The 25,567-nt window shown below is 40.5% G+C and overlaps 2 protein-coding genes across 2 annotated transcripts in view; one reads left to right on the top strand and one right to left on the bottom strand.

The window, feature by feature from the left end:
• Positions 1 to 294: 294 nt before the first annotated feature.
• dcp1b (decapping mRNA 1B) lies at positions 295 to 14,043 on the bottom strand. The gene is made up of 10 exons (XM_083935269.1): positions 13,688 to 14,043; positions 13,199 to 13,239; positions 12,263 to 12,390; positions 5,528 to 5,594; positions 5,036 to 5,186; positions 4,702 to 4,794; positions 3,575 to 4,337; positions 2,465 to 2,694; positions 2,154 to 2,351; positions 295 to 2,009 (listed from the first exon to the last, which is right to left on the bottom strand). Exons 1-10 carry the CDS (start codon positions 13,844 to 13,846, stop codon positions 1,932 to 1,934), a joined length of 1,908 nt encoding a protein of 635 aa, XP_083791395.1. The 5' UTR covers positions 13,847 to 14,043; the 3' UTR covers positions 295 to 1,931.
• Positions 9,079 to 25,567, top strand: part of cacna1c (calcium channel, voltage-dependent, L type, alpha 1C subunit) — a gene marked incomplete at both ends in the record, with an annotated part of 197,538 nt that continues 181,049 nt past the window's right edge. The window contains one exon of the mRNA XM_083935268.1: positions 9,079 to 9,202. Coding sequence (XP_083791394.1) covers positions 9,079 to 9,202 — 124 coding nt within the window. The remainder of the gene's footprint in view (positions 9,203 to 25,567) is intronic.

Here is a 25,567-nt window from a genome sequence, read left to right as displayed (position 1 = left end):
TATTATGTTACTCTATCGATTGTGGTAATGGTGTGACATTAAAGCAATAATTAGTGCACTTGAGGCTGGCTTAAACTTACATAACAATGATAATCATAATACAGTCAGCCATGCAGATCCACTGACACAACAAAAAAAGACAACACAAGCAGTTTGAGAACATTTAATAACCAATTAAAATATATTCCAGTTTATGTAAGAGCAAAACATTCCTGACAAAAAGAAGTAAAACTTGTGTAAAAAGATTTCAATTGACATTTCAATGTCTCAAATGATCTTAAATGAAAATGTAAAGAAAAAGACAGATATTTTGAATTGAAAAAACAAAACGGCATCTGAATAATAAATGTAGATATGTTGTATAAGAACACACTTTTACTTGCTGTACATTTCATTGTAATGTAACATGCTGGTTATTTGTATTATATGAAGAATACATTTGGCTTGAGTACAAAAATAGGAATAAAATATTATTTTTTCTGAAATGTATTCTCTTTTTTGTTGTTGCTGTTTTTTTCTGGTAGCTACTGTAAAGTCTGGCTGTGTGATAAAATGTATCATCTTTGAGTGCAACTTCTTTACTGTACTGAGTGAGGAACTGAGTGATTCTGAGTAGGAAAACTTAAGTTTGGTTGGTTAAATCCCCATTTAAATCTCTATTTAACCAACAATTTATTCAACTGGACATACAATCAATAGCAAAATGTTTGATAAATAAAACGTTTTATGATTCCTGAGGGGAATTTCTGTAAGTTTTGTTTGGAAGACAAAATGTTTAGGAATTGTTCACTGTACTTTGAAAGTTCAACAACAACTCGAGTGATATGTTAAAAGATTGTCAATGGTTTTACTTTGATGATGAAAATGAAATAAAAACTCTGACTAGATTATCTAATCTTTAACACCGTCCATTCACATAAGTGACAATCTGCCACTAAGTAAAAACACAGATGCGCCGCCGAACTAGCTCTCTGTGAGGTAGTGCAGGTTAACAATCTCCTCCCTTGCTACTTCAAGTTAGATGCATACCATGTCTTTTTGAATTATTTCTTCAAAATAAAATAATATTACTGTAACAAAAATAGCATTTTTCGATATTTACCATAGGTGGAGTCTGCTGAAAAAGGAGGAAAGAAATCTAAATGACATGGTTATCATTTCAATAGATTTAAAATAATTTGAATAGTAAAATATACAGACTTAATCTTCATTTAGAAAGCAAACTAGTAAGAACTTCATTTAAAAACAATTGTAAATTAAATTCCAACAAATTCTGATAACACCTAAACATACTTACTTTCCTTAATGTACAGAAAACCAAACATGTTTAACATGTCAGCTTCAAGTCAGTTTGAGTATATCCTACAACACTAGTTGTTCAAACAGGAAGACTTATTAAAGCCCAGAAGGCTGGCTGGTGTTAGACGACTGTGACGGGGTCAAGGCTACACATTATACCAAAACAAACTAAACTAATAAAATATATTTTTGCTACATTTGGTGAATATGTAGCACAGGGAACTACTAAATCCAAACACCTTGGGAATACAGGTGAGGTTGCAGCATATTTTATCTTCCCAGAGCATAGGCTACAGTTCGCCCCTAACTACAGGTCATGTCAAGACTGTATGGTTTGTTACATTTGTGCCAATAAAATGTGGTCCTCAGAATGAGAGAATTTGTTTTTTCAGAAGAGTCACAGGATGAAAAGCTGTATTTTCTGCTATGGATAGAAACACGTATCAGTTTTGATAACTGCTTTTTTTGTTGCGATGAGAAAAACTTGGTTTGAAGTGAAGAAAAGTCAGGTTGACTGGCTATATATTGCAGAGGAGATACAGCAGGATGTGGTGTATCCATATTAGGTGTAGAGGAATGAGCCTCACTGCTCTGAACAGGGCGTTTGCAGAGACAGAGGTTGTGTAGTGTCATCAGTACTTGCTGGTGGAGTCATTAGCAAAGCGGCTGATGTAGGCTTCATAGATGGTGTCCAGGAATGAGCCGTCAGCCTGAAAAACACAAGCAAGGATCATCATACTGTAGGTCTATATTTGCACATGTACTAAACACAACAAATGGACAAAGTGAAATAATCTGAGGCCATTGACATATAATGAGTCAGTGTGAGATACTTTCATTTATGTCATCATTACCTGGATCAAATGCAGCAGTGTAGCTTGAAGCTGGCTTCTGGACAGAACTCCGATCTCCTGCTGCATCGGGGGTCTGGACAGGCTCTCCGGGGCGACCGCTGATAAACCGCCACCACTAAACTTTGCCTGAGTGAACACACTGGGAGAGAGAAGCAGGTTGGGGGCCACAGTGGCTGGTATCCGCTGGGGGGAGATGACCTGGATAGACAGGGACATTTTCTTAATAGTACTCCTTTAAGCAACCTAAAAATAACAATGAAAACAAATGGTAACAAGATAAGGACACCGCTAACAGAGTCCATAGTGCTTACCTGAAACTGCAGAGCAGCCTTTTGACCCAAAGTGGCTGTGGGCTGGTTTGGGACTGGGCCTACCACTGGGCCTGCACCGTGACCTTGAGTGGGCCCCAGGAATCGAGGGGCCAGTCCTGGACAGAGTCGAGGGGGATCATGGGGAACCAGGCTTTGTTCCTGCTCGACCAGCTGGAGCTTTTGCAGGAGCTCATGAGGCGACACCACACCAGGCATCTGGGAAGACAGAACTGACAGGAGAGCATGAGGGACCAAATGATTAGAATTGTTTTAACGGCTCACACAGATTAAACATCACTTAAGCATCTTGGCAGAGATGTTTTAGAGTTTAAATAGAGAAATGGCAACAGATGGATACATAAATAGTCTAATACATGTGAGGATATTCAGTGTAGAGCTGCAACGATTAATCAAATAATCAATTAGTTGTCAATTGTTGAAAATAATCGACAAATATTTTGATAATCGATTAATCTGTTTGAGTCATTTTTTAATGACTTTCTATGACTGTAAACTGAATATCTTTGAGTTGCAGATGAAAAAAGACATTTTAGGACACCATCTTGTACTTTGGGTAACACTGATCAACATTTCTCACAATTTTTACTGACAAACAATAGATTAATTAACTGATTGGTTAATCGATAAAATAATCAACAGCATTAGTTGCAGCCCTAATTCAGTGGATCGTTTTATCAAAGGTATTCAATCAGGCATCTTACAGATATATTCAATAGACCCATCAACCAGACACCCAAACACTAGCAAGCAGACATAACAGTTATTAAGAACTGGACTTGGTGCTCAGCTTTTCTCAAATGTAACTGGATTCACAAAACAGAAACTACAAATTGACTGGTTATTATTTTCAGGAAACTGATATACCATGTAAAGGTTGGATGACTTGGTCATTGGTCATCTGAGATGACATCAAAAAATGTTTTTACTTTTAGTTACTTACTTTTATACATTATATTATTAATAGTACTTACTTATTATGTACATAATACTTCACTCCTACATTTGCCGGAAGGTGTATGTGGTAGACTTATTCAGTACACGGTCATACTGCATAGTCATAGCACAGTGATAGGATAAAAGATGTCCCACCTGTTCCCTGTACACTTGGAGCTGACTGGCAGTTGTGCTGTGCCTCTGGTTGAGGTTTAGAAAGGCTGAAAAACAGCTGCTGGTTTTGTTGCGCTTGAAGGTGGGAACATGACACAGAATCCAACATTACAGGCTGAGAGGAGAGATGAGGATTCTTCTGCAGAGGCAGAGGGTTGGAGGAGGGAAGAGGCTGCTGGGCTTGGAAAAGTCTCCTGATTGGGTCAGCTTGAAGTAGCTGCTGTTGATGAAGGAGGTGCTGCTGATGATGATGATGGTAGAGATGGTGATGGTGGTGGTGATGCTCCAGCGGCACCCCGTTGTCACAAAGCCTGTTCTCGGGGGACTCAGACAGGGTCTGAAGCCCCCCTCCAACCACCCCGGCTCCTCTCTGTCCCTGCATGAGTTTCTGGATGGCTGCACATTGCTGAGGCTGGTCCTGCTGCTGCTGATGGGTGTTAGTGGGACTCGGCAGCAGTGCCACAACATTTCCACCATGTCCCCCGACTGTTTGTCCGCCGACTGCAGCCCTGTGTCCTCCGTCTGAACACCCAACCATGGCAACGTTCCCAACACTTCGGCCAAAGTTCACTGTGTCGTCGTATTTCAGGGAACGGGCTACAGGTGGACGGCTGACTTGTCTCGGTGATGGACCTGTTCCGGGGGCAGTCATAGGAGAGACTGGGTGAGGTTTGGTTGAGTGGTGATGTTGAGAGCCAAAAAGAGTGGCCAGAGAGAGAGGCTTGGGTTCAGCACTTTCACCGTCCTAGATGAGTCAAACAGAGAGAAGGGTAAGAGAGGGAAGAAGAACAGAAAGCATTCGAGGAGACTACTGTTGGAACTAACAATTTTGTAATACATTTGGCTAATACAAAGGTCTTTAAATGACAATAAAAAAAAAATGGATTGAGAAATGGTTGAGATAAAGTAAACACTGATATTGTAATGGTAGCACTTCTTCTTACTGGTTGCGTGATTACCATTGAACTTAATCTTTAGCTGATCCCTTGCTTTTGTTCTTTTCAATAGCCTCCCTTCTTGTACATCACACATTTTATCAATAAGGGCCTCCTCAAGGAAAGACGAACGCAACCCTGGATTAAACTAGAAAGGGGCTGAGGGTGGTTCACCTGAGTGTTTGGTTTAACAGGTATTGGTTTAATGAGGTTAGGGTTTCCAAAAATAACACTGCTGCCACCAATCTCCTTTGGCTCTGATGCAGACTTCAAGTGAAGAGACACATGGAAAGGGAAAAAAAGATTAGACAGAGGAACAAATACAGTATGTTCAATAAGTGACTTAAGAAGATCTTCAGTGATTCCGTACACCCCACTGGTCAGTATGAGGAAATGCAAACAAATCAAATAAAGCATAGATATACATATTTTCAGAACGAAAGTATTTCATGCCATCCAAAATATGAGTCTGTAACGTTGCATTATAGAGCATTTGGTGTTTCCCTACCTTGTCATATTCTGTGTGTGCTTTGGTCAACATCTGGATGATGTCCACTGTCTTTGCTCCGCTTCCTCCTCCAACTACTCGTCCTCCACTTCCTCCTGGGGACAGCCATCCACCTTGAGACTGAGCTAAGACTTGCTCCTGCTGGGTCAGACTACACACACGTACACACACACTAGTCAGACAAACAGTAGAGTACTTTTGTCAGGATAAGAAGATCACTTGTATGTTTTTAAGTAAAAGAATAAAAAAGTAGAAGAACCCTTCTCCCTGGGAGCATTCAAATGTTATATGGTTAACACGGACACAGATCCATTATTAAACACATGTAGTCTCTTTCATGTGCAGACTAAAATATGATAAACTCTCTCAGCCATGGTGGCTGACTGGTAATAACTCATGAGTCCCTGCTTAGCGGACCAATTCCGGTTTTCAATTTGTTTTCTTTGAGGGGTTTGTACGTACGTTACAGTTGGTTTTAATATAAGCACTTACATCTTCATCCTATGAGCAATGCGTTGACAGTCCTCCTTATCATAGAACCAAATGCCATGGATAACCACTGTGGGAGTGAGAAAGATAGGAGCAGAGAGAGAGAGAGAGGGAGAGAGAGAAGTGAACTTTCGAACATAAACAAACATAAACAAAAATGTAAAAAAAAAAAATCCTAGTCTGGAGTAATGTCCCTGTTGATTCTAAAAATCAAGTTAGCCAGTGAAATAATGAAACTGCATGCTGAATTTCAGATGCACCATGAACAAAATGAGCTTTCAGACCTGCCATACCCTTACAAACAAATGAATGCACAGACACGCTGTCGTACAACTCTGCAGCTATGACATCAGTGAGGCTTGACAGACATGTAAACGGTTTATTATTAGCCCTGGTTGGTCCAAACCCAGGGTTTAAAATGAGTCATTTCCCAATGGGAACAGAAGCCAACAGTACCATTAAACAGTAAAACATTGGCCTCTGGAGACTCCTGAACTGCATAAACATGGTCAACAAGGGTGGAAAAAGGCAACAATAAAACCCATTTGCCACAGCGTTTCACAGCAGTGAGCAAGTAGGTTGCATGGCATTATGCAGTGACTTATTTCACTATTTATATTTGTACTGACTCCTAAAAGCATATTGAAAGAGATAGTGTGGTAGCATTAGAATTATTTAATTCCCCATCAGTTAGGACTGGAGAAAATCCTAATTTTGCCCAGCAACAAAATTTTGTCCCAAGAAGAAGAAAACAAATTGAAGGTCTAAGCCCACATCCTGATCCTAGAGTCCAACTTGTTTCAATCATTTACTCAAACAAGACTGAGGTATCCAGTGCAATTCTTCACTGTTAGTGCCAAAGAGTTCAGTGAATTTTTGTAACAGAACAATACTTATTCCTACGGTAGTTTGATGTAGGGCTGCACAATATGAGGAAATATTAATATTGCACTGACAATAATACTACAATAATAAAAAAACTATATAAAAGTGTACTCAGTACTGCTTTTCTGCTGCTTCCAGTATACTGCTATAATACAACTAATTGCTTGGTAAAATATAAAAGGATGAGGAGAACAATTTCTACCAATTCTCTTTCCATTAACTCTCACTAAATTCTGGTTAAACACAAGCAACAGAACAAGAACTTTGCTTGTATGAAGACTACAACTGGTACAAAATATTATTTAAATCATAAACTGCCCGATAAGGAGTGCCAATCTGTGCAATCATTCAATGCCAGCTTTTAGTGCTTTCCAGTGATTTATTTTCAGTGTTGCAAAAACATTTAATTTCTGGGTTTGATAACCAGCCCTAATCAAGATTCAGTTCATCCCAACAAGGGAAAGAAGTAAGGTAAGAGTAGGGTCTACTGTATGTGGTGGGCAAAGTCACAACCACAGTCCTATCAAAAGACACACACACATTCCCACACGGACAGACATGCACAAAAAATATACAAAAGCACACACTTGGTTACACATGGGGTTGGACAAGCCTCTGAGGCCAGTGGTGGGGGGAGTGGCAGACACACATACACACATACACACACACAGAGTTCAATTGAGCCTGGGAAAATCAGCCCAGTACCAAATAAGTAACTGCAGTGGGAGACTGTCTGGTGAAGCCAGAGCTGCTTAGTGCTCACAGGGGATGACACTGTTTGACAGAGACAGAGAGACACAGAGTCCAAGTCAGAGAGCTGGAAAATTGAGAAAAACGAGTGAGACGGTTGTGAAATAGGAAGAAGTGAGGTGTGTTAGAGAGAAGATTATCATCAAGTCCATCCAGAGAGAAACATCTAGTTCTGAGAAGCTCTTTAGCTGTCAGGAAACAGACACTGAGTTTTGTCAATGAATGAAAAATGTTGAACTGGAGTGAATTGATGGGAGGAAACGCGGATGGACAAGAACCTGTGATGCCTGCATAAGAGAGGACAAGATTAAAACTGTTCAATAGATGAGATTATCACACATGCTTTTAGCTGCACTGACCTGCCAAAAGTCTAGACCTAGATATAACACCCCTTAGCACAAAAGAGAGATAGTGAGGGGGGGGGGGGGGGGGGGAGAGAGAGAGAGAGAGTGGGAGGAGGACTCCAACAAGTAGCACCAACAAAAAAACGGCAGTGGCCACCATGTTACGCTTTGAGGGTGAAAGTCAGAGATAGAAAAAGAGGAAACGGGGCTCTAGTCAACCACACTGGAGACAGAGACTGAGAGTGATAGCGAGAGCGAGAGCGAGAGCGAGAGAGGAAGGGGCACAAGTTAATTGAATAAGTGAAGCAAAGCTCCTGACCAAACTGGACCGCGAACATCACTGAATGGTCTCACGGGCAGATGACTTCAACAAAAGGATGACCAAAGTCTCAGACATGATAAGAAGACAAACTGAAAAATGTCGATTCAGAATTTGACAGCATCCCTTTACAGAACAAGGAGTATTGGGAACTTCTGCAACAATCGCTCTACTGAAGATTTGTAAGTGACTGTGTGGTCCTTTCAAACACTCTGTGACTGGGACCAACCTGCCAAACAGCGAGCACTGGTGCACGCGTGAAGTCTGCTGTAGACTACAGTGACTCTTTGACGGAACTCCAGTGGGACTTGGATGCATATAAAGACATTTTTAGCAGAACTTTTTTTGCATTTTTTTTTTTTTAAGTATGAGAAGCAGCACCACGACCCGTCACTTCTGTCCTAATTTCTTTGTTTGGCCTCATTGCTTTTAAAATCATTTTCAGTCAAATCTGATTTTTTGTTGCGACTTGCACACCATCATCGCATTTTTCAGAACACAGTAACTGTGTTTGGTTGTTACCCAGATTGCACCACTGGTCCTACTCACAGAATACTTTTGTTTTGTTTAGCTTTAATACATTTAGAAATGCAGACATATTTTTCAGCAGCAGTGTCGCCCAATCTAGATAAGGTGTGCTTTTACTGTGGTATGTGAGCTTTGTTGGGAGAGCTCTGTGCATTAGTCATGAGGAAAAGTGTTGATATTCTTTTACACTGTATTTAGTTTGCTGGAGGTTTGTCAGGGGCCGGTGCTTTTACAGTAACGCACATCTATGCTTGGAATTTTTTGGTGGTCGAAAAGAAGCATTACTTCCTTTGTTTGTTGGAAAGGAATTCATGACATTGGAGGAGCAGTAAATATTGAGATTTACAGCTACCGGAACTCATAAAAAGACTTTAACAGTATTGTTACACCTTTTAGCCTTCATCCTGAGGTTTATCTGCTGGTACATTCAAATTGTTACTCGGCTACTGAAGCCCAGTTCGAAGGAGGCATAGCCTAAACCACTGTGACAGCTTTATGTGTACTACCTGGCCTGGATAAAGGGACATCTACACATCAGTACATCCTTAGCTCCTGAAGAAAGAGAGGAAGAAGGTGTCACATCATCTTCGGCGTCACTTTTGCCAACCCTTTGGCATAATAAGATATTACTGGTGCTGACACTTCAGTTATAATCTGAGCAAGAGCTAGAGAGACTCAAAGAGCCAATTACAACCAGACTGTGAGACTCCTGAGGGACCAGTGGAGCCATGCTGAGAGGCCTGTTTCAGAGGAAACCCAAACATGAGAGACTGGAGGAGGAACCGGACGTCAGATTCAAAGGCTTGCTGGTGTCAGAGAGAGACCTGGGATATACATACGTCCGACCTGGAGGTAAGGCAGAACGCCATAGACATGTTAAATTAAGTGCTAGTGTCAGTCACATCCAGTATAAAATATGTGTGGCCTGAAGTACATTTTCAGTTATTTTCTCAATTCAACAATAAATAATTTAGTCAGAAAATTGTGTAAATGGAAATCTTACTTTTCTAAAAAGGCAATGTTGACATCTTCAAAGTGCTCATTTTATTTTTGACCAACAGACCAAAACAAAAATATATTCTGTTCACTATCAAATAGGACACATCAGCAAATCTTCACAGTTGAGAGGCAACTAGGTAAGGTTTGGCATTTATGCTTTCAAGTTAGGCTACTTAAACAATGAATTGATAATAAAAAAAAGTTGCCCTTTCATTGAGTTTAAAAGAGTTTCAGCTCTTTAATAAATAAGAGTACTCCTATGCAGCATAATCCAAAATCTGTCTGAGTTGACGGCATGGGAAGAGACATATATTATGTTCTGCACATAAACTGAGTCAAGCTGAGAATACTGAGAAGCATCTTAATGATTTTATCATCCAAATATTTTTTTTAAAATAAATTAAGACATTCAAATGACAAACTATCTAGTGAAGCAGACAAATTCACCATCCACTGCTAAAAGTCAAGACACCAACACTGCAGGGTTAGGGGATCAAATCCATGTGCAGACAATGGGGCGACTGAAAGACTGCTTGGGATAGTAGGTGCTTATAGGAAAGGAATGTAAAAAGCCTTCTATCTGTCCCTCTGTACTGGGCATTTGCCAGAGGAATTATGACTTGCTCAGACTAAAGTTCTCTTCCCTGAATCTTGCCCTGTTCTGTGGTATATCTCGACAATGTATTTTTAGCCTGTTGTGCCACTTTGTGCCAACTGCCATTCCAGGAAGTAACGGCAGCACTGAGAGCTCCATGTTTGTCTAATGATAAGATTCCACGACCCTTGCGCACAGAGGTCACTACACGGTGGGACTGGCAGCATTACCAACCGCCTGGGGCCTAAATACATCAGACATCAAGCATCAGATGTTAGCCAGTAAAAAACATCATTCCTGAGCTGAGAGGCATTCCTGTTTATAGTTTTCTGGAAAAGATTCCTCGACTCCAAACACATACCATCACCTGGTATGCGCTCACTGATGATCAATTGTCATTTTGATGTCTCTTAGAGCATCTGAGGTGCTGCTTTATGTGCATGTGTTTTATGAGCTACATCTGGCTCGACCTCATCACATATCTGCATGTTAAAAAATTATTTAGGGTCCAGCAATCCTAGTCAATCCTTATTTGGGTGCTTTATCTGCCCCCAATCAGTGTAATCGACTGGAGCCACTGAACATTAGGTTTGCTATGTGCTCATTCACTCTTTAACTCACATAACCCCTGCCAATTTCCTTTTTATCACAGGAAATAATTATCAACTGAGCTGTGATTACTGGTTCAATGTGTTTTTAAATTCCTTTTCCCCCCAAAAAAAATGTGAGTTAGCTATTCACTTGCAATTTAATCCCCATTACCGATGCTCTGATCACATCTAAAGGCCAGTATTATCACAGCATCTCCAATGTCCCCTGAGTGTATTTAAACCTGGTGTGACGGTATTAAGGGGTCACTGAGAAAAGTTTATGAAATACATATTATTGCACTGAGCCTTCGGGATGTTTAATAATGATTGTGTTGTATATGTGTCAGTAAGACAAATGAAGTCTTACGGTAAGGGGATCAAGGCTGGCGTGAGGAATCGACTGGTATCTAAACACAGCATTCCACCTGCTTCTTACTGAGCCTGATGAAGAGTGTGAGACCATTACAGAGAGGGAGGGAGGTCTGTGTGTGTCAGCGATTCTTGAGTGAGTGTGTGTTTGTATTATCAGTGACTGTTGTGGTGTATCTAATCTCTGCTGGCTGGTTTTTAGTGCTCTCAGGCTTTTGTCCCACAGGCACACTCTGCAATGTGTGTGTGTGTGTGTGTGTGTGTGTGTGTGTGTGTGTGTGTGTGTGTGTGTGTGTGTGTGTGTGTGTGTGTGTGTGTGTGTGTGTGTGTGTGCGTGTGTGTGGTTTGTGTGTGTGTGTGTGTGTGTCTGATGTAGGTCTCAGAGGGAGACAGGCTGATAGAATTGGAGTCACAACAACACCTCTGCTCCTTATATGGGACCAACGGCTCCCTCTCAAATGAACAGCATGCTACGCACTTTCGCCCTCTATCAAATTGTTAATCTTTTATCTAACTTCCTCCCTGTAGCTATAGATACACCTTTCATTTCTAAGTGTGATGTGATGAGGTCTTCAACGTCCCTGAGACATGGTCTCACATGGATTTAGGGTAGTTTTCGCTGTAACAGAACTTTAAAGCATGATCCGATAATTGACAAAAATAATTTGTTTTTCAAAAATATTTGGCACACAAAATAGAATCTTTTTCATTTATTTTTTTATTATCAACCTACACATAATGCTGGTTCAGAAAAAAAGTCACTGAACACATAACACACTTTTGTGCAGCCTTTAGTTGAAAATCTGATTGTAGATGTGCTTTTTATAACTTTGGTGTTTCCGCTACTATCAAATGTTGATATTGTATCTGTTTAAAAACAAGGGATTGAAAAAGTATCAAAGTATCTATACTTTTGTTGTTCCCATTTCTTTGGGGACTGTCTTTTTCCCCATTTCCTTTCTTGTTAAACTGTTCATCACTCTCTCTGTCTAGCATTTGTTTTCTCTTATTTTATTTTATGTTTATCTTTGTCTCCATCTTTCAATAAGTTTGTTTCACTGTCTGGCTGCTTGTAAAACACAGCCAAGTCTCTTCAAACTATTCGGTCTGTGTGGCCAGTCCTTGTATTTAGTCATCTATGTCTCCACAGTGTGTGACTGTCATTCTGACAGTTTGCATTTTTAGAAAAACATTCTATTTCAAAATTTTCTATCCCAATTATAAATAGGTATAAAACTAAACTAAAGGTGTCTATGCGTACATTGTGATCTTGAGAACAAAATGTGTCAGACAAACAACCGAAGGCAACAATAATTAACGAGTATGTCTATGTGTGTATCTGTATGTGTTTATCCTTACATCGTGCATTGCGGTAAAGTAGGAAGGGGTGCTGGAGCTGGAAATCCAGGTCTTTGGTGATTGGTTCTGTCAGGTTCTCCATACTGAGTCTGTTCATAATGGTGAAACCATGCCTGGGAGATGCTAGTCTGAAAAACAAAGAGGACACAGCATAGAAAAAGAGGTTTAAAATTCATGTCGTAATGAGTCAACTAAAATGAAACAACAGGCACAGCTATGTATATCATGTCCTGCCATATTCATCATTATATATTGCATAAAACAATTGTGCTATATAATAAAATATTTATAAAGCTAAAAAAAAATGCAATACTGAATTTTGCATTTTAAAATTATGCTATGGCCACAGTTTCAATATGTCTGTTGAAGAGCTTTTAAGGTGTTCCCAACAAATATATTCTAAGAATTGAACTTTAAAGTCTTGCATAGAGATGCAACGATCAGATACCCAGATGGGATATCGGCTCCGATTTTGACTAATTAGTTGGATTGGATATCGGATGAATGAGGCCGATCCAGTCATTTCTTTTTTACTAATATCACACACGGCGAGTTAATTAAGCCATTGTTGGTTGGGTTTCAGGCAGCTGCTATACTATTTATTATTATTATCATTTTAGAATCTGTTTGCAGTGCACTTTACATGGAAGTGTCATTTGTTTCTTTTTGCTGCTAATGTACACTTTATTTGTTGTCAATTAATATTTAGTACGTTTATATCTGTGTTAATTTGTTACCTTTTTAACGAGGCCAAATATTTATGTCCAGCCCGATGCCTTTACTCACATGGCAAAGTATACGGTTCAATCATTCAACTGTAGTTTCGGATCGGTATCAGCCGATAGATTGGATCGAAAACAAATGGATCGGTGCATCTCTAGTCTGGCATATGAAATCTTAGACACCAAGATGCCAGTCCAGCATCGACTTCATTACCTTGTGTAGATAAAAAGGGTGCCTTCCACCTCTGTCTTCTCCTAAAAAAACACATACAACAACAGATTAGCAAACTGATTTAACTTGGATCACTGGTCAGCCAAATCTTGTCACAAAAGACAAGAAAAATCAAATATTTTCAAATAACAAACCCTCCAAAAAGAATGACGTATAACTGACCGAGCAGCTGAATTTAACGTGACAGTCTTCAGAGCATCACAGGGGGAGAACAATGTATTTATAATACGTGTTTGTTCTAGGGATGCAACAGTTATCTGTAATGTAGTTACAAAATCCAAGTGAATCAAATAGTTGATGATTTACCGTTGCGATGTTTGAGGGAAAATACCTCTTTAGACGCCAACTAACCATAACTGCGGTTAACATAATGCTGTAACACTAGTTGTGGTGAATCTGTGTCAGTGACAAAGCGCGCCTATCAGGAGCGATGACGCAGCTAAGCTATGTTAGCATATACACCAGACTTACCCATTCATTTGTCTTGTTGTTATAAGTATACAGGGCAACTTGACTGGCTACGTCCACAATGTTATTGATATATGGGTCTTGTCGCTGCAGAGCGGCCAAACTTATGTCCAATCCTTTAGCGGTGAGGCAGCCGGTGCCACCTGCAGAAGTCGCTGTCATTGTTTCACTGTGGAGAAGTTAGCTCGCTACTTAGCTTCAGCGGCTAACGAGTCACAGGAAGACGAGATAAAAACCGAACCAACAGCTAGGTAAACACGACAATTAGAGTGGTAACCGCGCCGTAGCTTGTTTTGCAACTTAGGTATTGTAAATGTAGAATTTTTGAGAGTTATCGAGTGCTAACTGTCAGGGTTGAGTTGGTCAACGGCCATGTTTAGCCTGAGAGATTGTAAACAACTAGACATGAGGGGTTGCGCAGCAGGCTCGGAGATTTCAGTCTTATCAATCAACTTGTGAAAAATCGATGGAGAGTTACTGTGGGGATTTTACAACATTACTTTAATATCAGGAGAAACATAGCCATGGACCATTAGGTATGTTTCATTTAAATTAACTTTACGCTTTAGATGATATTAAAATATGATATTATTTTAACACCCAATCCTACAATTTCTAAGACGTGATATTCATTTTATGGCATTTTTTATTCTTTTTTGGTGTTTTATTGTATGATTTGCTCAATAATTTGTCTGCTTCTACGGTTTGTTACTTACTTAAATGTTTTTTGTCCTGTTTTATTTTTTATTTAACTTTGAGCTGCACTTTGAGCTGCACATGTTTGTATGAAAGGTGCCCTACAGCTTAAGTGTATTATTATTAAATCAATATCAGTATTTTATTTCTGTTTTATTTTCGGGGTGACAGAGTCGATGGGCTACAATAGGTATTCATGGTAGGCCTGTATATCTTTTGGAAGGCTTAGTATTGTGTATTGTGGAGGAATACTAAGTCTCTTTTGACTTTAAGTCCCTGTCACTTCTCCCCGTGCAAGTAAGCAGCTGATGTTTTTCTTTTGTCTCTAATTCCTGTATATATCTGACTGCTAGGTAACATACAGTAAACACTGGTGATGACTGATGTCTCCCAATCCTCAGTTACATTTACCATAAAATACTCTAGGGGGCGTCAAAGGGATGGATAAAGTATCCCATCCTTGCTCTAGCCATTTACTGCATTGATTGGAGTTGATATGAAAGCCCTAACAAGTGTGCGTTTGCATGTGCGTGTGTGTGTGTGTGTGTGTGTGTGTGTGTGTGTGTGTGTTTCTCCAAATAGACACAAATGCAGCATGTTTTTATTTGTATCGAGTTACTGCAGTTGCTTTTCCAGCTATTTGTAAATGGGTGATAAAGGAATGGAGACACAAGCAAATAAAGCAACTTTTTTTTCGAAAGTCATTTAGTAGCTCACTCAGGGGCTCAGTTAATTCTATTTTGAGCATAAGTGAAAGCTTACAATGGTGCAGGCTACATTTCCCTACATGTTCAATGATTAAAACTTGTATTTGAGCATAAGTGAAAGCTTACAATGGTGCAGGCTACATTTCCCTACATGTTCAATTATTAAAACATGTAATTTTCTGGTTAATATATATTTCACTTTCACCTTCAACAATGCTGCTGTCCCTGTGTCTCTATGCAGTTATGTATAGAAACATATTCTTCTTGTTGCTAGGTGAATTCAGATGCAGTTTATAATGCACCAGCTCTAGGGCACAGATATTAGACATATCCCTCTGGAAATTAATATTCAAGGATATAACTGAAACTGATACAGGAACAGGACTGTAAATACTTGAAATCCATTTCAGCCATAACCATATTACACATTCATCTGTTTACTCACCTGACAGTGACTCTCCATACTCAGTTCAACATATCCTATTCGGCTGCAAGGGAGGGACACAGCCACCTCTTCAAGGGGATTTACATCAGCCCCTTCTTTCTCTATGCATTTTCTAGTTTATTACTAATCACTCAGTCAATTAGACATATAGAATAGTGATATAGACACTCTTTAGCATTACATAGGATATCCTCTGCTGTGTATTGCTGTTTCAGTAATTGGATATATACTACCACAGAGATGTACAACAGCTGGTGTGCATCCATCATCAGCCATGTCAGAGTGTCCTTGAGAAAAACAACAACCACCCAACTGCTCACTTACTTTAAATAGCACTGGATGAAAACATCTGCTTTAAAAAACTTCTCTTAAACAAGAATGAAGCACATCCATACATGAACATGGCCTTCAGTATGGGCCTGTTTGTATTTTGCAAGTATGCGTATTATTTTGTCAGGGCAGTTTAATGTACTTTCTGGTGTGTTTCTAGGAATCTTTCAAGGAGTCTGTTCGTCAGGGTGGCATCTATCTGTTTGACAATGATGAGGCTAATGAGTTATACATCAGCAGGTCAGTGCAGTCAATACCCATTCAGTCAAGATTGAGTATTTGACTGTGATTGGTGGGGAAAGGCCAAGAGATGCTGATGATTGGCTCCCAGACAGGAAAGATAATGGGATATAGCCAGAAGGAGATTGTTGAAATTCAACAAGGGGAGGATATGCATTGTTCCAGTGGGACAAAACAATACATCCTTATTCTGTGTGCACATAATCGGGGGCCCGTATTCTTGGTGGAAAATAGATCTATAATTCACATAGGGAATACACTACATAATTACTGTGGTCGTGCTAAACCCATTGATAGGGATGAAGGTAAAGGGACATAGTGGATGGATGATAAGTGCTCTGCCTGGAGTGCTCAATATGGGTCCATCATGGCCCCAGGTCTACATTTAACTTAGCGCTTTACTCTCTTCAACAAGTAACATTTGATTTGATTTGTTCTTCTCTAAACGTCTCTTTCTAAATAAGGTTAATCTTAAAACCCTTGCATAACTGAATGGCCAAATGGCATAAACCATATATAACAATGCAGCGTTAAAAAAAGATGTTTTAATTCCCAGATCTTCTACTGCTTTGGTAGGTTGTGTTTAATTTCATATTGCGTTTCATTTTATCCCTGTAATCTTTATCTTTATATTCATATTAAGTATGTGAACCGGTCAGATTTTGATTTAATGAAAACAAAAACGTACAATGAAATGAATGCACAGCTGAATAAAGTATCTTTTGCTCTGTCATGAGGGGATTTCCCTCTGACTGACCAGCACATTGTTGGTTTCCCACATCAAATATCAGCATTTGAGTGTGTTGGTCTATACAGAGATTCCCAGAGACCAACTGAGCTTTAGACTCACACACACTCACACACTCACACACTCGCACACATACAAAGGGGGGTCGGGAACTGCAAATATAGAACGTTCATAAATAGAATAGATATTCCATGTGCACTGTGCAGGCTGGATTACAGAGGATATTTGTGTATGTGAGTCTGTGTGTTTGTGTGTCCCCTGGGCACAAGTGTCTGTTCCCACGACCTGCCCTCCATCCGTTCTTCCTTCTCTCGATCCTTCCTTCCGTCTATCCTTCCATTCATTGGCCAGTGTAATCAAACAGAGGCTGGCTTGGCAAGAAAGTGAAAAGGAGAGTCGGACTGCTATTATGAAACTCAATGTCCATCTGTCTTACTATCGTCACAGGGCCGATCAGTCAGACATCTGTAGCCGTGGAATGTAATTAAGAACATTTGCTCAAGTACTCTACTTGAGTTCAATTATTTGCTTGTGCTTTTATGTTTTATGCTGCTTTATACTTCTTCTGAACTTCATTTCAGGGGGAAGCATTGGACTTTTTACTCCACTTAATGTATCTCACAGCCACAAAACTTGTTTCCACCAAGTAGTCCATTTCAATCCATTTCAAGTCAGTTCAGTTTGTTTAACGTATTCTCATCAACAGGTTCTTGTGATATCTTATGAAAAGTTATACACAAAAATTCACATGATATCTTATCTTCTATTTAATGCCATGAAACAGGTTTGTATGATATTTTACAGAATATGAAACTCTATTTAACAGAGTGAAACGGCGACCAGAAGTGGACCACATGGGTTAAGGCAACAAAAGGTGACGTTTAGGGGTAGGCATCAAAACTACATAGTAAGGATTAGAAAAAAGGTTGTGGGTTGGCTTAGTACTTTCAGGACACGAACACCAGCGGGACAGGAACACCAGTCCCCCGGTTGAAAATCCTTTGTTTCTGGGACTCATCCACCACCTTGAGCCACCTTTTTATGTGGAATTTTGCAGTCTTATGCCACTGATTTCCTTCTTTTCCCTGGACTTAATTTCTACAGTAATAGATACGTGGATTACACGAATTGCAGTGAATTGATTTTTGTAGTTATATGTACAAACAATGAATGAGGACAGCCTGGTTGGTTACACATTAGAATGGTTAATTTTACGTTTCCATTGTCAGAAACTGTGGATGGCACCAATAGAACTGCTTCGTCCCATTTTTTTGCTGCCCCTCTGTTGAAGTACCTAGGTTTTAAAGGTACTGTACCAAAATTGTTTGACGGAAATTAAACTATAGTTACCAGCTACCGGTGGTTGCCACCATTCTGAGCTTGTGGCCCATTACAAAAAAGCAGTGTCAAGATGGGGCCTATTGTAATTTGTCCAGTGTCTTGTTTGCAGTGATTTATCCTCTAAACTTCTCAGATGATTTAATTTAAATTTCAGTTATTTAAATGTATCCAATACCCCCCCACCAAAAAAAAGCAATGATTAGAGAAAATTAATACAAATGTCTGAAAACATTGAATTATTTCCTACACCATTTATCATCTCACAACCTCTCAGATTATAAGAAGTAGTATTAAAAAGTTAAAATTATCTCTTTCTTGACCAGCTTTAACACTATAAATCCTACTTATGCTTAAATACACCTGTAATGCAGTATGGTATACGGTACTGTATATGGTTTGATATACGGTATGGTACGGTATGGTACATTATAGTACTGTACGTGCGGTTTAATATTATATACTTTATTGTCCCTCAAGGAAAATTTGTCATGGAGTCAAACTTTGCAAACATATAGTTGCCTCCATTGTAGTAAAAGTAACAATCTGGTGTGTATATTATAGTAATAATTCAGTAAGGAGAGTTTTTTTCTGCATCACAAGTACTTAATAAGTACTGTTTTTCCTAACAATGAAATATTCACTATGTACAAGCAAAATTCAGGTAGTGTTTCAATTCATTCATCAGCGCGGGTTATCAACTTTCCTTAGTTTCCCTCCAAATATAAAGTATATGAACATCTGCACCACAAAACACTATATATTGTTCAGAAATAGACAATTCATCCGTCAAATGTCATCAATAGAATAATGTATCAGCTGTCTCCCTATCTTTACTATGTCTACAGTGACACATGTAGACAAAAAGCTTTATTCTATTACAGGATGGTGGGTGGAGATTTTGTGCTATGGCACTGAACAAATGAATACAGGCTGGGTTGAGTCATCAGATTCACCTCCTGATTACAGCCTGCAGTGAAGTTCGTATTCAGTGTCAAATACAATTACATGGCATGGCAAGTACCATAATTAGAATCTGAAAATGCTGCTCAGTAGCTTCAATACAATCAATTATTCTGTTTTGTGAAGCATTGCCATACCGTTTCTTTCTTTCTTTTTTTTTTTTTCTACACATCTGACATCTAGAAACCATCCGTTACGATGACATACTGGGAAAGAAATTTATGTAAAAAAAAGAGTTAAAGCCAAGAGTATAGAGTAAAGCCGTAAAAAGACAGGAGCTGCTTTTCATGTCCACATCCTTCTAAAGACTGGACAGATAATGGGAAGAAAATGTCTCTCTCTTTTTCTTTTACCTTTTATATCAAGGTGCTTGTGGTGAGCTTTCAAGAAAACAGCTCAATTTCAGAATCGACATGCTATTTGCGCAAGCAGCTCTATCAGAAAGCCTCAGTTTGAGCTATAGAGCCACGATGACTCAATGTCATCAGAGCCTGGTCCAGAGCTATTTAGTTAAAAGCTAATGTTGTTGACTTTGTTTGACATTTGACTCCCAAATGAGCTTCATCTCATTGCTGTGTTATAAGAAAATGGACCCATGTCTCCAGAAATGACTTTGTGTGCTTGAGGGGCCAGGACAAATTAGTTCCTGGCGGAGCATGATGTTGAAACAAACTTCCCTGTCCGGAGGGCATAAAGGGGGCAAAAACAACAACACACAATTGAATTCTAAAAATCATTGTATTTTCTTCTGGATAAAAAGGTGCAGTCGTTGCGCTCTGACCTTCCTAAACGCGTCTAATTCGTGAGATTTGAGTTTGTATTTACACAGCATCCAAAGATCGGAAAATCAGCTTCCTTGTGCTTTCTCTCTGTTTTAAGAGAGCCATGAAAAGATCAGAGCTTGAGTAATAAAAGAGTTGAAAAACCAGATCTTTAGTGTGTGTGTGTAAACACAGGCTTGGCCAAAGAAAAGAACGGGGCTGAAGAAGTCCAGATGTGTATAGGGCTACAGGAAAATGTCCGATGTCTGTTCCTACAGAAATTAGAGTCTATGCATGGCTTGACACACACACACACACACACACACACACACACACACACACATACACAGGAACACTTTCTATTTAATCTGGCTCTATCGTCTTGTCTGCATGCATGGGGTTTGGCCACCTTTCTTTCTCTTTTATATCTTTCTTTCTTTCTTGCCGCCCCCCCCCCACACGCACACATATTATCCTCATCTTTGTCTTCATCATCACCCACCATTATCATCATCATCATCATCATCATCTGGATACCAGCCGCCAAATCTCTACCACTGTTGCCTATACAGTCTCCCTCCTTATTTCTCTCTGGCACACACACACACACACACACACACACACACACACACACACACACACACACACACACACACACACACACACACACACACACACACACACACACACACACACATCTGGAAACAGTCAAAGCGTCTACATGCACGGGGAGGGGGCTACCTCTCTCTCCCTCTCTCTCCCTCTCTCTCTCTCTCTCTCTTTCTCGCTCTCTCCATGTATCACTGCAGAGCTGAGCTGCAGGGGCAGCAGAGGCAGAGAGAAGAGAGAACTCTAACTCCGAGCAGTGAGACACAGGCAGACAGACAGACAGGCAAGCAGACAGACAGGAACACAGACTGACTGACAGACACACCGCTGGACCATCATGGACTGGATCAGGACAGAGAAACCCGTCTCCGGATGAGACAGGACCGCCTGGCTTCTGTTCTTTGGGGGGACTGCTATAGATTCGTGGAATAACCGACAACCTATTGGGAGATTTAACCCCGTGCTACCCGTGATGGAATATTTACACTCTTCTCATTTTCTAATTTTTCTCCTCTTCTCTTCCTCCTCCTTCTCTTCCTACACCACCTCCACCTCCTCTTCTTCATCCTCTCACATTTTGACACGCTGCTGAAGATGCGCACGAATGCGCCTTTTGCGCACTTTCATTGCGACCGTCACTGACAGCGCCCGTGCTTTATAACCTTTTGAAACCCTTTTTTAAAAAAAAAAAACACACAACAAGAGAGCTGAGGAAGAGAGAGAGAGAGAGAGAACGAGAGCGAGGTGTGAATTGAATTGAACGCGGTGCTGGTCTCATGTTTCTCGCCTAGGGCCCGGATGTACCGAGAGATGCACCGGTGCGTTTTCCCAACCGGTTCCGCCGAAAGCTCCCTCTTTTTTCTCGCCTTCACCTCCATCATGGGGATTAGGTAATATTCACTCCACCCGAAGAAACTCTCCCCATAAACTGAAATAACGGAATACCCAAGACTGTCCCTGTCAGACAGTTTTTCCTTATTTCCCCCCTTTTTTAATTTCTTTATTTTGGGACCTTTTATCCTCGTTATTTTCCCTCCGCCTCCCCAGTCTTTTCCTCTCTCTCTCTTTCTCTCTCTCTCTTTCTCTCTCTCGCTCTCTCTCTCTCTCTCTCTCTCTCTCTCTCTCTCTCCCTCTCTCTTTCTCTCTCTCCTCCTTTCACCCATAGGGATAACGCCGGACTACATTTATGGTAAATGAAAGCAAAAATATGTACATCCCGGAGGACACCCTTGAGAACCATCAAGGTATGTGGTGTCTTATTTATTTGCAACTGGCAAAACATCTTGTAACTGTGCATAAAAGAGGGAAGGGAGGGAGGGAAGAAGGGAGGGAGGGAGTAAGAGAGGTATGATGATCTAGAGATGGGGATGGGATGGGGGCAGAGGAGGAGGAGGTGGAGAGAAGGTGGGGTGTTTGCTCTCCTCGTTTTCAACAGATGGATAGATGTAGTTACCTTTCCTCCACTTTTCCTGTTTGTTTATTGGATCCTTCGTGTGCACTTAGTGCAGCAGCAAGTGAACTTGTGCCATAATCACGCAACAGGGCTGCAGGTAGCCACGCACCCATATGGATGAGGCCTTTTTATTGCTTGGTTTAGTCCACACTTGTTGGTTTGACAGGCCTTTCCCTCGGAGAACTGTGGCATAATGGGTGGGCAGTGGTCATATTTAGCCAACAGGCAGTTGTAGGCGGAGAGTATTATTGTTTTAGACACATTTCCAGCAGAAAACGACAGCAAACGCGTGTCCGTACAAATTTTTGGGCAGATCTTGCCTCCCTACGACTTTTTTTGTCTTGGGAATAAACTAAACTGCACACATAACAATGCGTTTTGTTTGCCATATGTCAGAAATGAATACACAGTGGTCGCCTAGGAGCAGGACATTGAGCTGCGCCCACAGATACGCGCATTCGATAACCATCGATCCTGCCTTCTTCTATAATCAATAGTCGTATTTGTCACGTTTTAATTCAAGTTTTCGTGTCCGCAGCCTGGCTCCTTAATAGCGACGCGCGAGAGAAATCGCATCGAGATGACAGGTGGCAGTAGGAGGGCCCGCAGGACTTACTTGTCTGCCGAGAATTGGGCTGATGGTGTGCTTTTTTGTGTGTGTGTGTGTGTGTGTGTGTGTGTGTGGGGGGGTGTTTCGCATCGTTCAATGTGACGACTTCTTTTAAGTGTTCAAAAAGCAACAGCAGAAGAGTGAATCGAAATCCGGGGCTGTGGTTTGTTTGACGGTGAGGAAAGGGTCTGTTTGCATTGCGCAGTATTACGCGTCGCTCCTTCCACCCACGTTGCAGAGAGTGAAGCCCAGCAACGCATTGCTTTATGGCCGGCAGGACCTTGTAATTCATCAAAGGGGTTATTTATCCGATCACCATTATCATCTTCATAACTATCATCATCATCATCGTCGTCTCCTTCGTCCACCACTTCCATCACAACCACGTATACCTCTGCCTTGGCGACAGGTTCCATAGCAACAGGGGATGAGAAGAGGGGTGTGTGTGTGTGTGTGTGTGTGTGTGTGTGTGTGTGTGTGTGTGTGTGTGTGTGTGTGTGTGTGTGTGTGTGTGTGTGTGTGTGTGTGTGTGTGCATCTGTGTCGCAGCGAGGCACATTCACCAACAGTTCCGAGGAGCAACTAATCATAGGTTGGATATTACCTCAAGAAGCTGCGATCATGTTAACACAGGCAGCTCAAACACAATAGCATCATCCAGGCAGGCAGGCAGGCAGGCAGGCAGGCAGGCAGGCAGCAGGATCATGAAGGGCAGGTGTGTGATGCACATTATTTAACTTGATTGCCATGATGTCATTTTATAATGTATCTTTATCAGAAACGACCTGATGTCCAAAGAAGTCATGGATGTTATTAGCATCACCATCCTCATATAAAGTAAAAGTATAAAGAGCTTCAAGAACCCAGTAGATCTTCGTGGTTGATATAAAAACCATTCTTTTTCGAGACTGTTGGCCCTATAGCTCAGCGTTAGATGATCAGTGCAGCTCTGAAGTTCTCTGAAGAACGTTAATGTCCTTCCTAAAGTCTGTTAAATGAATTCAGATGTCACCGCAGAAGGTATTTCAGGTTCAGTGTGAGTTTGAAGCACAAAACATTGGACAGTGTTTGTCTCATTTGTCTGTTGGAGGGATAAACTTGACTTAACTGTTCAAGTCAATGTGAAACAATACACCAGACTTCTCCAGATCTGCTGAACAGATCGGCTTTTTAAACTTCTTGCATATCCTTGTAATATAAGTTGAGGCCAACAGTGAAATTTGTAGCAAATGTTTCTCAGGCTGAAGTCTACTTGGATATTTGTTTTCAGCACCACGGACAGTTCATTCTTCATTTGTCTATTGACAGCTACATGACAGTTATTGAAGAGTTACAAAGACGTACATTAGCACTGACGTATCATTGTCAGAATCCTGCTTTGCTCTAATACTGGAATTGTTTTCATGTTGCAGCTCAGGTATTTGTCTGATAATGTGTACGACAAAGCTCTGATTCATACAAGATCACCAAGGTCACAAGCATCCCGTCGCATGACATATACTGTAAGTCATACTGTAGCACACATAAATTTATCATCTTATGATCACTTTTTTTTTATTTTCAAGGGTAGTGGAGAGGTAGAGGAGGGAGGTTGATATCAGAGGAGACACTTAATGAGTTTCCTGCAGATGAAAGATGACGGCACTCTAGTTTAGTGTAGCTATCAGAGAGATCATCGTTTCAACGGTTCAATTTGAACTGTAACCCACAAGGTTTGCCGAGACAATGACGCCCTACCAACTCCTCAGGTGCCGCTCTGTAGCCGACCCTAACATCCCTTCTCTCTGTCGTTAGAGGCAACAAAATTCTCCTTGAGGGATTGAGACAGAAAAAAGGCTTTATGTTACACTTCCTGATACCTAACACCGGCTTTGTCGTCGGTATTAGATTTTTTTCTTTATTATCAGTTAGTTTTCATCTTTACATCCGCTCTGTAATTCAAACAGAGTTGATGTTACACATGATTGCACTGAATGTTCATGTTCACTAAATGATCCAATTATACTGCATCTACATAATCATGAATAGTTGTGCCTAACTTCAAAACACACACACACACACACACACACACACGCGGAAACACAACCTGAATCCTAGACGTGTATAAAAACTGTGCACGAGTAACTGATGTGGTTTTGAAATGAACACACACCTGTTGCATCTCGTGTCATTGTACGTAGGGTCATAGTTTGCAACACACAAACAACCACGCACACACAAGTCCATGTATATGCACACACACTCATTACAGCAGCAGTTTACAGCAGTGTAATCAGTGAGTTGATTTTCCCCGTGGGCATTGTGCCAGAAGCATGATACCTCCATTAGGGATATTAATTGGTTTCCGATGGTTACCCCGGGGTGTTGGCCACCTGCCAAATCACCTCACTCTAATGACTCGACTTGATGTGCTCAACGATTCCATTGAAGTCACCTCAAAAGACATGTTTCAACAGCCGCTGATGTGTTCATTTCATATGTAGGTCCTCACAATTGAGCTCAGGTGATGTGACTGCAGAGGATTTTCAGTAATGTGTTCATACAAGCAACTTTTTAAGAGCATATAAAGAAACCCTTCTTTTCATTAGCTGGACATTAGACGCAGTTTTGTTCGACGCAGTCAAAGACAATTATAATTAAGAGAATCCAATTGATTCTTTTTGGGAAAGCGGATGAACTGCGTGCAGCAAAGTTGTGGCCTTCTACGAATAAAGATAACAATTTACTAATCATTAACACATGTTTCAAATGTGTTTTAATTAGAATCCACAGTGGCAGAGAAACAGTTAAGTAAGCTAAACCATCTAGTAGTAAGTCTGACATTGATGGAAATCTGGGCAATTAAGCACCAATCTCCCGTTAATCAATCCTGTTGTTGCTCAATATCAAGCTGGGCTCAATTCCTGGCAAGGTAGAAGAGATGGGAATGGAGCATTGGGTAACTTTGTTGGATTTTTATATTGCTACAGCCTCATTAGATAACA

Source organism: Echiichthys vipera (genome assembly GCF_963691815.1).
Source record: "Echiichthys vipera genome assembly, chromosome: 20".
In the NCBI taxonomy this organism is placed as follows: domain Eukaryota; kingdom Metazoa; phylum Chordata; class Actinopteri; order Perciformes; family Trachinidae; genus Echiichthys; species Echiichthys vipera.
Note: the sequence above shows the minus strand (reverse complement) of the source record. Positions and strands in the feature narration are given on the sequence as shown.

Coding starts and splice junctions, on each gene's coding strand:
- dcp1b (XM_083935269.1), bottom strand. CDS start 13,846: ATGACAGCGACTTCTGCAGGTGGCACCGGCTGCCTCACCGCTAAAGGA. Junction 4,338..4,701: donor CTGTTAAACCAAACACTCAG/GTGAACCACCCT, acceptor TGACTCATCTAG/GACGGTGAAAGTGCTGAACC. Junction 2,352..2,464: donor AGGCTGCTCTGCAGTTTCAG/GTAAGCACTATG, acceptor CTGTCTATCCAG/GTCATCTCCCCCCAGCGGAT.